Source organism: Echinops telfairi, unplaced genomic scaffold, assembly GCF_000313985.2.
Source record: "Echinops telfairi isolate 266 unplaced genomic scaffold, ASM31398v2 ScPeMD7_23;HRSCAF=83, whole genome shotgun sequence".
Taxonomy (NCBI): Eukaryota; Metazoa; Chordata; class Mammalia; order Afrosoricida; family Tenrecidae; genus Echinops; species Echinops telfairi.
Window position 1 is genome coordinate 78,903,140 of NW_022103920.1, and position 11,678 is coordinate 78,914,817.

Genomic DNA, 11,678 nt, shown 5'->3' on the forward strand with positions numbered 1-11,678 from the left:
ACACCACCCTCTCCGCACACACCCAACCCTCTCCACACACACACAACCACCCTCTACGCACACACACCACCCTCTCCACACACACACACACCCCATCCTCTCCATCCACACACCACCCTCTCCACACACACCCCTCTCCACACACACAGACCACCCTCTCCGCACACACATACTACCCTCTCCACACCCCTCCACACACACCACCCTCTCCGCACACACATACCACCCTCTCCACACCCACACCACCCTCTCCGCACACCCCTCCACACACACACCACCCTCTCCACACACAGACACCACCCTCTCCATCCACACACACCCCACCCTCCACACACAATCACCCTACCCTCTCCAAACACACACCACCCTCCACGCACACACACCCCTACACACACACACACACCTACCTCTCCACACCCACACACCACCCACTCTCGTGTAAAGGTGGATTTAAAAGATGCTGAAGTCTTTTCTCATCAACTCTTTGAACTCTGTGTTTTGCAACTTGGTTTTCAGGTAGCCCCTCTTTTGCTGTCAACTTGCCGTGCAGGAGCTCAGCCACGGCCCTGTGGCATGTTAACAGACACCTGTAGGCATGGCGCAGGCGCAGGCACTTCACTTACCCAGTGGAAACCCTTTTTAGTCCAACTACTCTGGAAAGGAGCGCCTTCACCCCCCATGTTACAGATCAGGAAACAGAGATCACATGAGTGAGAGAGAGCACAAGTGGCAAAGGCAAGCTTCAGACTCTGGTGGCTCTGGGCTCTGTGGGCAACGTCACTGCCTGCCTAGTGTGGGCCTTTCTCCAGTTACACAACGATATTCACTCTCCTCTCTGAGAGCTTTTCCTGTCTCTCGGAATTTGTATTCCATGCTGTTGTCCTGCTGTGAGAGAGGCTTCCCCACTGTGCAATTCCAAGGGGCCGAATTCACAAGGCCCCGGTGCCCTGAAGCGCTGGGCATCCCAGGCTGGACTCTCAGCCATCAGCGACCCTTAGTACAGGGCAGTCCAGTGTGAAAACTGGGCAGCTCGAATTGTTCTTGGTTTCTCTTCCGGTCATGTGACTGCCTCCTCGAACACTTCCCCGCATGGATGAACAACGGCTGTCACAGTGCTCTGACGCGTGTTTGTTGGGATCTTTGAGAGCTTGGGATGCAGTCTTGTATTTCAACAAACAGCCCCGGTGGCCAAGACATGAAACAGAGGGAGCTAAATATCTCTGTGTGTGTATTTGCATGATTTAAGGTTAAGGGTGTCTTGGATGACATTTTGGAAAAACTTCCAGAAGAGTTCAACATGTCAGAAATAATGCAGAAAACCTCAAATAGAAGCCCCTACGTCCTTGTTTGCTTCCAAGAATGTGAGAGGATGAATATTCTCCTTCAAGAAATCCGTGGGTCGCTTCAACAGTTGGACCTTGGTTTAAAGGTAAGTCAAATCGGGATCTGGAGTTGGGGCAACCACACTGACCGGCATTCACTCACCATGCGGCCCTTTCTCCCCATGCCAGGGGGAGCTAACGTCATCCCCTGAGATGGAAGCCCAGCAGGCTGCACTGTGTTACGACGTGGTACCCGACACGTGGGGCAAGCTGGCGTACCCCTCAACTTACGGCCTGGCTCAGTGGTAAGCTCCCCACATCCTCACTGCCCGCCCTCTTGGTTGCATTCTGAATTCTGCCCGGAGAACGGGGAGGGCTGTACTGTGACGTACCCAGATACTTGTGCCAACTCTGCAGCCAGTTTCACGTGAAGTCTTCAATGTCAAAACGCCCTTGGAAATATCCCTGGCTCTCTGCCTAGATTTTTTCATCGAAACAACGAAAAAGTGGGATAACTGGAACCCTTATTGTCTAAAATTGGCGTGAAAGGCAAAATGAATTTGCTCTCATGTCCTCTTATATTTTCCAAGCCAGTGCTAGCTTAATGCTAGCTCATACAGCCAACTTTTAAAGGCATGTCATATGGTCTGCAGGCCAGTGTAATCTCCAGCTGGTAGTTGGCTCTTTTCGGGTCTCTACTCTTCTATTCTCCCACGAACCAGAATGCTACCCTACACTTGGAGCTGGAAGGTCCTGTTAGAATCCCATAGCTGTGCGCATTGGCCCTCCAGCACCTGTGTTTGAGAATGACATGCACAGAGGAGTCAGAGATGCCGTGCGGAAGCACCCACAGCTGCCAGCAATAGGCACAGCGGGTGAACTCGAGCCAAACCTCTCACTGGTCTCTGTGCGTCAACACTATAAATAACCCATGTCAGATTTCAGGCTGCTGCTCAGCCAAACCAGTCAGTGCCCCGGAGTCAACTCGGACTCTGTCCCCCGTTGCTGTGTGCACCGCTTCTCCGTTCCAGGCCTTGTTTACTGTCTGACATTTAGCAGGGCTTTGGGGGAGGTAGGGGTCTAAGAGGTCAATTCTGTGTGTACTGTCGGCTCTGCCAAGACTCTTAAATCTGAGGGTTTACTGGGTCATAGAACTCTTGTAAACCTTCAGTATTTCCTCTTAGAACTTTGTTGTTGTAACTCTATTGACTTCAAGACTCTGCTTCCCATTTCTTCCCCAAAATCAACTTATCTCAATTCTCTTGCAATTTTAAAGATTGGTTTTTAATGTTCTATAGGTTTTCAGGTGTGGATTTGTTAATTTTTAAAAGTTTCTTGCCAGGTCCTGTGTGCAGACTTAAATGAGAGCAGCACCTGGTGTTTCCACTCTGAAAACTACTCACCCTGATTTCCCATCCTCTTACCTGTATTATCTACAGTAACTTCTCCTGGATTTTCAATCATTGTCTCTCTCCTATAATCTAGTAGATCTTTATTGTACCTTCAACTGTTTGTCCTTATTTATATAAAGGGTAGGGGAAATAGCATAGTTTAGTTTCATAATTTGTTATCTCATGCCACCTAGCCTGTTGTTTTACACCTCAGTGTGTAGGAGGGGCTTTATCGGCATCACTCGAGTCTCAGCGATGTTGTGAAGTCTATGGCTCGTAGAAGGAGTCATGTCTTTGCTGGGTGTCACAAGAACTTGTCTTCTAAAACTATATTGCGTACCCGGAGTCGATATTCCTTGGGAAAACGCTCAATACATACATTCAAATACCTCAGGAAAAGATGTCAGATTTTCTAGAGTTTTATTTAGTCTTATCTTAATTTCTTTCTTAACTATGAATTTCCCCCTAGTTTTCTATTACTGTTCTTCCTTTATGCTGATGTGGTGTTTTTTTTTAATAATGTAGTTTAAATGAGTTTCCTCTTACGCGATCCCTAAATTCTGAAGCCAAATCCCTCTGCACATGCTACTGCCTCTGCTCACTCCCGGTCCTGGAAACCGGTGGCTGCCCTCCCCTCCGACACACTGCGCCTGTGCTCTGGCTTTTCAGGTGCTCGTCAACCTTACACAGAGCACCTTTGTCATCTGTTGTGGTGACTCACAGCGACCCTATGTCAATCACCAAGAGCTACTTACTGTTTTGAAAAAGAGAAGGGAAGCCCCTCGAGGACATGGATTGGCTCAGTGGCTGGAACAGTGGGCTCAACAACTGTGACTGCCCTGGCAGTGGTTTGCTCTGTGTGATACAGGGTCTCTGAGTGGGGGCCCCCTGGCAGCACCTAACAACTTTCTGTGCTTCAGACCCTTCCGCACTTTTTGTGGGAAGAGCTCTGGCGGTGTGAAAAGCTCAAAGGAAACATCCTACAGATCCCCAGGCAACGATCTTGCAAACCAATTATGTAATTCTCCCTTCCTCCTGCAATTTACCCAGTGGACACAGCAATGGGCTCCAACAGTGTTTTGTTGTTGTACACAGGGCTGCTGTGAACAAGCACCTTCTACAGCCTGCCATTAACAAGGAGCAACTCTGGTGATTCTGAGGGTTAGCGCTAGGCTGCCAAGTGAAAGGTGGGTGGGCTGGAACCCACCAGCCACTCTGCTAGAGCAAGATGGATGTAGCGGCTGCTTCTTCAGTAAGATTCAGCCAAGAAAACCATCAAGGGCAGTTTCACTCTCACTCTGTCTCGGCTTGACGGCTACAGGTCTGGTTTGTTTTTTTTCTACTAACCAGGTTTAACGACCTCCTCTTGCGATGCCGAGAACTGGATACTTGGACACAAGACCTTGTTCTTCCAGCCGTGGTGTGGCTCTCTGGCTTCTTCAACCCACAGTCCTTCTTAACAGGTAAGGGCTGGAGCAGAGCAGACCACGCCCGTGCCAGCAGCCCACACCTGTGCCACAAGTTCTGCCCAGCTTCACAGGTGGCTGTTGAGCAAGCAGGACAGGAGTCACAAAGTGGGCTGGGATGTGGCTCACCTGAGCACAAGGTTCAGTAAAGCCCATAGGTGGTGAGTCAGACAGAATATAGCGCTATGGCTGGGTATGGTAGCATTTAGGGGAAACAAACTTCGGGTACAAAAGCAGGGAGAGGGTAGCCCATGGGATGTGTTTATGTCATGTGGAACCTGAGCTCGTGCCCTCTTGACTTCCTATCCCTCACCTCCCTAAAAGCAATCATGCAGACCACGGCTCGGAAAAATGGATGGCCTCTGGACAAAACGTGCCTGACTGCTGACGTCACCAAGAAGACGAAGGAGGATTACGGCCACCCCCCAAGGGAAGGCGCCTACCTTCACGGGCTGCTCCTGGAAGGTGAGGCGCCCAGGCCGTTTCGGACGGACTCAAGTTGGTGCTCGTCCTTTGCCGCACACAGTACCCACGTGCTAGAGAGGACTTCCTTACCTCTGCCTCCGTCAGTGTGCCTAGGCCAGGATGTGTGTGTCCAAAGTGAGCCACATTTTGAGGCACGTGAGGTGATGGCGGTCACTATTTAAAAGCCCAAACTTACAGCCAAGCCTAGAGAAGACGTGCCCTTGCGCGGCTCCGGGAGGAGAAAGCCTGTGTTTCTCCCAGGAAGCGGCAGCGATGAACGCCTCACCTTGTGTTTAGCAACCCACCAGGGCTCCTGGCATTGAGTAGTCGTCACCTCTAAGAGGAGGGGCAGGGTACGCAGTATTGTCCAAATTCACTTCGTCTCCGGGCATTTGGTCTGCAGGACACTTCCTGAAATGTGATTTCAGTCCTCACCAAGATGCTCCTTCTCCTTTTAAAGCAAATGCCAGACTGAGACCAATGGAGAGGAAGGTGCATGCTTGAATGAATTTCTTTTGATTGACATAGGAAAACTGAATTGTTAGATACACAAAGAGCCAATTCAGGAAAGAGCGCCAACAAGTTATAATGTGATAAAAGCCAGAACATTTATTGCTAGAAACATGCCTTACAGTCAAAATCCTCTTGTGTTACCACAGGTGCCCGATGGGACGTGCAGGCAGGGACCATTAGCGAAGCCCGCCTCAAGGAGCTGACGTCCACGATGCCAGTCATCTTTGCAAAAGCCTTACCCATGGACAGACAGGAAACCAAACACACCTACGAGTGCCCCCTGTACAGAACCAAAGCCAGAGGCCCCAACTACGTGTGGACCTTCAGGTTGAAGAGCAAAGAGAAAGCCACCAAATGGGTTCTGGCAGGTGTGGCTCTGCTGCTAGAAGCGTAAGTGGTCCTCGCACCTCTCCAGCTGTGTAACGTGCATGTGCATTAATTAACTTTGTGAGGGAGACATTAGCCTGGAAGCCACAGCTATCTGTCCCACCCAAGTCTCCCCGCACCTGCGTGCACACCAGTCTCTAAAGCGGGACTTAGCGCTTGTGGAGAGTAACATCTTTTAAAGCGGCTGGCCCCAGGACTCAGAGGTCTTGGATGACGAGACAGGACGCTCCTGCTGGCCAGCAGCGCTCTGAGCTTCCAGTGTTGGTAGATCATTGATGGTCTACTTTCGTTCATTCAAGTTTCAATAAAAATATAACTCTAGAATTCTATGGTTAATTGCACTTTTGTTTAAAGGAGGTTGGTTTGACACAGTTGAAGGAAAACCAGGCCTAGAGTTAAAACTGTTTAGGACATGAAAGATCAAGGCAAGAGCTGCTTCTAAAATGTTTTCTTGTGACTTCCCTGGGTTCTCCCCCCCCACCCCCCTTAAATTGTGCTTTTCTCAATAGGTAAATACTTTTAGCGATTCAATATATACAAGCAGGTATGTATTAGATGCCTCTACTCTTTCCTGAGAAATCTTTTGAGACATAGACACTCTAAAGAGACTTTCTTATACAAACACCATGGTCAGAGATCATCTTAGGCACAAGGGGCACGGCAGGCGCTGGAGGCATCGACGGTGAGGTGAGTGGGTCTTGGTGTCTAACGGCCGTCTCCGAGCTGCTTCTGTAAGCTGAGGGAAAGATACAAAGTGTGAGAGCTGCGGTCTACCTGAAATGTGGACGCCACCCCTCTCTCCTTGTCCCTAGGCTGAGAGAAAGTTGATGCACTTGGCTACTATTCATGTAGCACTCTCCTAGCCCTAAACTTGCGCTTCGTTACAAATTATTCTCTTAGTATTCACCACATGTGAAGCTGCTTTAGACCTTTCTCTTCAGAAATAGGCCTAACACTCTGCTTCTTAAAAGCCCTCCAGAACTCCGTGTCAACTGCCCTTGGTTTTGAGAGCATGCATTTCGCCTGCCTTGGGCTCTTGGTTCCCTACCATAAGCAGAAATCATTGGTGAAGACAGGTAACCATTCCTAGGAAGAGCAATGTCAGCATTGAGCTTATCCAACTGGAAAGGACAGCACTCCAGGTGGTTTCTATAAATCACCCAGGAAACAAGGCAGCTGGTTTCCCTGCTGCCTGACCCTGGGGCTAGAGCCTCCAGGCCAGACTTACCTCTCCAGATACTCCTTGACGTTATTGTAACCATAAAACTTGGCCAAATGAATGAGGATCCCTGTGGCACAGCGTCCATCACGCTTCCGACAGTAGCTGCAATTGCAGATGCCCCGGCAAGGAGGACACATCCAATCCTAAGACACACAACAGAGGAATGTGCCCCGAGTGGAGACAGCGCCTCACTTCACAAGTACAACACAGGTTAGTTCTATAAATGCAGGGCCCTGCGCAGAGTGAGAGTGCACTTGTCTAAAACTGAAGAATCAGCCCTGGGTTTAGAAATACCACCTGGTTTCAGACAAATATTCTACAGCCAAATGGGATCATTTCTGAGAAGTTTACTTGGCAGGATGTACCCCGGCTAGGAAGTCTAATGAACAGTTCAGAACCCAGAGTGCCCAGGTTGAAGTTCACACAATGTATCTCATTGCAGAGGGAGCTTATGTATTCAAAAGGCTAGGTCAGTTACCTGAATTAACAATGGTTAAAGCTCTTATCTGGAATCTATGTGTATCAGACAGCAGTGGGAAACAGCACAAAATCTTCCCCTGTCCCTTGGACAGCTTTTCCCATTGCCAAAAGAAACCCTCTTTTCCACTCCCCAACCTGAACACACACAGAGCAGAGCTGGCAGCGACAGGTCCCCAATAAAGGCTGAGAAGGAGCCCCAGCTAGGGCGTCCTCCCCTGTCACAAGAGCTAAGAAACACAAGCCCCATTCCTACCGGGTCCAGGAGAGCAGATCTCACGTCCTCCCCATAGCGGTTCCGCAGGCAGGGCCCACAGAACTGTCCACGCACTCCCCCGCAGGCCTGGCTCCGGCACACGGTCTTGGTGTCGATGGTCTTCTGCCGACACTGGTGGCAGGTGTTGCCCTGGAAGAAGGAGAGCAGCTGGATGTGCGGGGATGGGCACAGGCTGTCCTTCCCCCACCAGGTGCCTTCTCGAATCCAGCTTCTGCTTCTCCAGTACAAGCTGAGCCACCTGACTTCTAGAGCCAGAGAAGTGTGAAGGTGGCTGTGGCCAGGCCGGGAAGAAACAAAGTGCTCAGGAGGCAGGACCCCAACTAGCCAGCGGTAAGCTCCATCCACCATGGCCTGAAGGTCGGAGTTTTTCCCTAGTGCGAAATCTGATTGTGAGCTAAGACAAGCACTGGGGAAACACACAAAACCTCCCCCTCTAAGTGATACCCAACCAAGCTCACTGCCACCGGTTCTATTCACAGTGATTCTCATAGGACAGAGTAGAACTGCGTGTATGTTTCCAAAACCTTAAGTCTTTATGGGAACAGAAAGCCCTTTCTCTCGGGAAGCAGCTGGTGGTTTCGAACTGCTGACCTGGCAGTTAGCAGTCCAATGCACAACCACTACACCACCAGGGCGCCTGGATAATAGATAATAGCATGTTAATAGAAATGATATGCACTGTGAAAATAAACGGCATTTCCAAAACCTATACCCATTTCCCCAGAGAGCTCTCCTGCGGAAAAAGTCTGTACTGAGCTGCCTTCTGTTTGGTCACAGGCGTCAACCCTTCCACTTTCAACCCACCCCACACTGATGGTGCAAGGCATATGGCCTGGCAGAGCTCAGAAACAATGTGAGCCTCAAGAAGCGAAGGCCTCGGCCTCTCGAGCCAGCAGCATGCAAACCACTTGTACACTATTACGTTACCAGAACTTTATCATATATTTTATCTCGGACAGTGATGGCCACATTTTCTAAGTCCTCTTCCGTGATGTCCTCCACTGGCCGGAAAGATGAGGCGCGGCGACGCCGTCTATAGCCCTGGCACTGCGCCTGCGAAAGGAGCCCAAGCAGAGCCTGGAATCGGGGATTCTGTGTGGTCTGAGACAGAACCGTGAACCGCCCGCACCACCACTGTTAACCATGGCCTGCTACTGTTTCCTCAGCCCGGCAGGGGCCACCTGCAGAGCTGCTGCCACGCTTCCTTCTCAGTGAGGCGAGGCGATGCAGCAAGAACCTCAGGTTTGCTGGCTTTTCGATTCTGCAGTTAGTGGAATTAGACCAAGTACATCTCGATTAAAAGAGCAACAAAGAAGAAGGGTTCAAAGTCGCTCCCACCACATTGGACATTTCAAATGCCCCCTTCTTAAATCAGAGAGTCGGGGAGAAACCACTGTGCACGCCAACACGCAGAGGTCAGGAGCCACAGGGATGCTCGCCAGCACGTACTCTGCGCTCTACAGCCCAGAGGTTCTCCTCAGTGCTCCCAGGACCACCACCGTTGGGGGCCTGGGGAGAAATCATTCTCCGTGGCCCCCGTCTGAGCAGAAACTGCATTAGCCCCTGTGCAATCGGGGGCCCATGGGTGAGTGTGACCCCTGTTTCTACCACTTTGAGGTGCACCGGCTGACACCAAGAATAACTAGCTTATAGTCAGTAGTTACCCCACTGATGGTCTTCCTTCTTCTCAAACTGTACAGCTCTTCTGCAAAGTTGGCAGCCGAGACGGTGAAGTTCTCCAGCGCAAACTTCTCGGGGGGCCGCGCACTGCGGGTGGGGTTGGTGCGCCGCTGGATCTGCCCCTCCGAGAAGGCTCGCCTCGAGGTCTTCTTCTGAAATGGAGAGCACGTACACGCATGCACTAGCCGTGACTGGAGACCACCCAGCAGAAGATCTATTTGAATCAGAATCTGCAGCTGCAAGAGGATCCACTTACCGGCGCGGAGCTTGGGGTTCTTACTGGGAAGAAATCTGGCATAGAATTCAATTCCGCCAATAGCTGAGCAAGCTGCAGGGCAAAAGGGGAGGAAGGGCCACATGTAACACGCTCAGATATACTCCACCTGGTCACCTGAATTTTAAAGAATTTCCTCTCCAGAGGCAAACTGCTGACATGACTATATAAACTAACAAAATGTGCTCCTATTCCTAAAACATAAGGGGCACATGACTTGGTAAAGCTGGTCTGGAAATGCAGTGGCCTGGTGGCGCCCAGGTCTGAATCCCAACCTGACCACTGGTTAACAGGGTGACCCTGTTCGCCTGCACCTCCTTTCATCATGTCTGAAAAAGAAACGCCTGGACTACGTACATCCTGCTGGCTACTCGGCTCTCCAAAAATCAGATCCTTTATTGAATTTCTCATCAATAAAAACTTAGAAAAATATTCCCAAATAAACACGTGATGGGGAAATTACTGACCAAATACCAGGCAGAGAAGTTTAATTAGGAATCTTTTGGGTTTCAATTTAAAGAGCCCTGGTGGCCTGTAGGGGAAGCATCAGACTGATAACCACAAGGTTGGTGATTCAAAGTCACCTTGGGAGAAAGTTGAGGCGGTCTGCTCCTATGAAGATTTACAGCCTTGGAAACCCTATAGAGGGGCAGAATGGACTGGAGGGCAGTGGGTACTTAATTTCAAATAAGAACACTATGGTTCTTATAAATTGAAAGTCTGTGGCCATGCTGCAAACTCTACTGGCATCATTTTTTTCTCATGGCAGTGTTACACTTTGGTAATTCTTACAGTATTTCAAACTACTTTCATGATGCTATTGCACAGTAAGTCTACACAGTATATTCATGTAAACCTAGCTTTCATGGGCATAGAGAGACTGACTCACTTTTAGTGGCCTGGAACTGAGCCTGCAGGATCTTTAAGGTATGCTTATGCACACACAATTAGGTTATACCCATTGCCATCTAACCAATTTTGTCTCATAGGGACCCTACGGGACTAAGTAGAACTGCCGCAATATGGTCTCCAGCGCTACACATCTTTAAGAAAGCACACTGGCACATTTTCCCTCTGTGAAGTGGCTATGTGTTTGAACTGCCAACCTCTCAGTAAGCAGCTGAGTGCTTCAAGCACTGCACACCAGGGCTCTGGAGTAAATAGGAACCTGGTAGTGTAGTGGTTACACATTGGGCTGCCATCCCTGTAAAGAGTTAAGTCTCAGAAACCCACAGGGGCAGTTCTACCCTGTCCTATAGGATTGAAATACATCAAAATGCTAAAAAATAGTTATTGAACAGTGAAATTATTTTTTAATTCTGTATGTGAAACCAAACTTACAGCCATTGAGTTTTCCAATTCACAGTCACTCTACAGGACAGGGGAAAACTGTCCCTGTGGGGTTCCCTAGACTGTTAATTTTTCATCTGAGTAGAAAGCCTCACCTTTCTCCTGGGGAGTGGCTGGTAGTTTTGAACTGCTGATCTTGCAGGTAGCAGCCCAAAACATAACCACTACACCACCAGGGCTACTTCAATTCTGTATACACAGAACAGTAATGAATGAGTCTCAACAATCACATATGGGGAAAACCAAACCCATGCAACACAGATTTCACCCTCTTCTATTGCTGGTTGCTATGAAGACATTTTACAGCCATAGTGAATTAAAACTGCCTTCACTTGTATTCCTAGACTGTTTCCATTCTTTCCCATGAATGCCGCCGAGCCACACCTGTGCACCCCCCAACCCCCAAGCAGCTTCTAGCTGGGAAGCCACCTTCCTGTGCTAAACATTACAACCCCCACCTCCTTAGTCGGCTTCCTTCTGCTGGGGCCAGGGCAACATAAGCTCTCTCTGCTTAGAGCTTATCACTAATAAACGAGATTCACCCATGACACTATTCGGGGGCACTGAACATGGACTGGAGTATATTCTAAACCAGAGTGATCATGTGATAACTGCTTGGGGCGCTGGCAAAGAACATTAGTGCACAATAGGCACAGCACATTCTCGTGGCAGAAGCCACGCCAGCAGCTGCTGTATGGGCAAGGACCTTGGTGAGCTGCTGCGCCAGGCTGGTCAGAGCCCACCGCCAGCCCCCACCCTGCCAGCCCGAGCCTTACCATGGCCTTGTTTTCCTTGATGTTCATGGTCCTCTTCAGCAGGGCATCGGAGCTCTCCTGGTCCTCGTCCCTGGAGTC

The 11,678-nt window shown here is 49.8% G+C and overlaps 2 protein-coding genes across 2 annotated transcripts in view; one reads left to right on the forward strand and one right to left on the reverse strand.

Annotated features, from left to right (window-relative positions):
- DNAH11 (dynein axonemal heavy chain 11) overlaps positions 1–5,868 on the forward strand; it is a 330,595-nt gene extending 324,727 nt beyond the window's left edge. Inside the window, 5 exon segments of the mRNA XM_045288657.1 lie at positions 1,247–1,429; positions 1,512–1,627; positions 4,064–4,176; positions 4,504–4,644; positions 5,304–5,868. Coding sequence (XP_045144592.1) covers positions 1,247–1,429; positions 1,512–1,627; positions 4,064–4,176; positions 4,504–4,644; positions 5,304–5,551 — 801 coding nt within the window. The 3' untranslated portion in view covers positions 5,552–5,868.
- A 156-nt stretch (positions 5,869–6,024) lies between these two features.
- CDCA7L (cell division cycle associated 7 like) overlaps positions 6,025–11,678 on the reverse strand; it is a 139,515-nt gene continuing 133,861 nt past the window's right edge. The window contains exons 8-14 of the mRNA XM_045288658.1: positions 11,601–11,677; positions 9,457–9,528; positions 9,185–9,352; positions 8,448–8,573; positions 7,500–7,649; positions 6,773–6,909; positions 6,025–6,280 (exon numbers count right to left, since the gene is read on the reverse strand). Coding sequence (XP_045144593.1) covers positions 6,250–6,280; positions 6,773–6,909; positions 7,500–7,649; positions 8,448–8,573; positions 9,185–9,352; positions 9,457–9,528; positions 11,601–11,677 — 761 coding nt within the window. The 3' untranslated portion in view covers positions 6,025–6,249. The remainder of the gene's footprint in view (positions 6,281–6,772; positions 6,910–7,499; positions 7,650–8,447; positions 8,574–9,184; positions 9,353–9,456; positions 9,529–11,600; position 11,678) is intronic.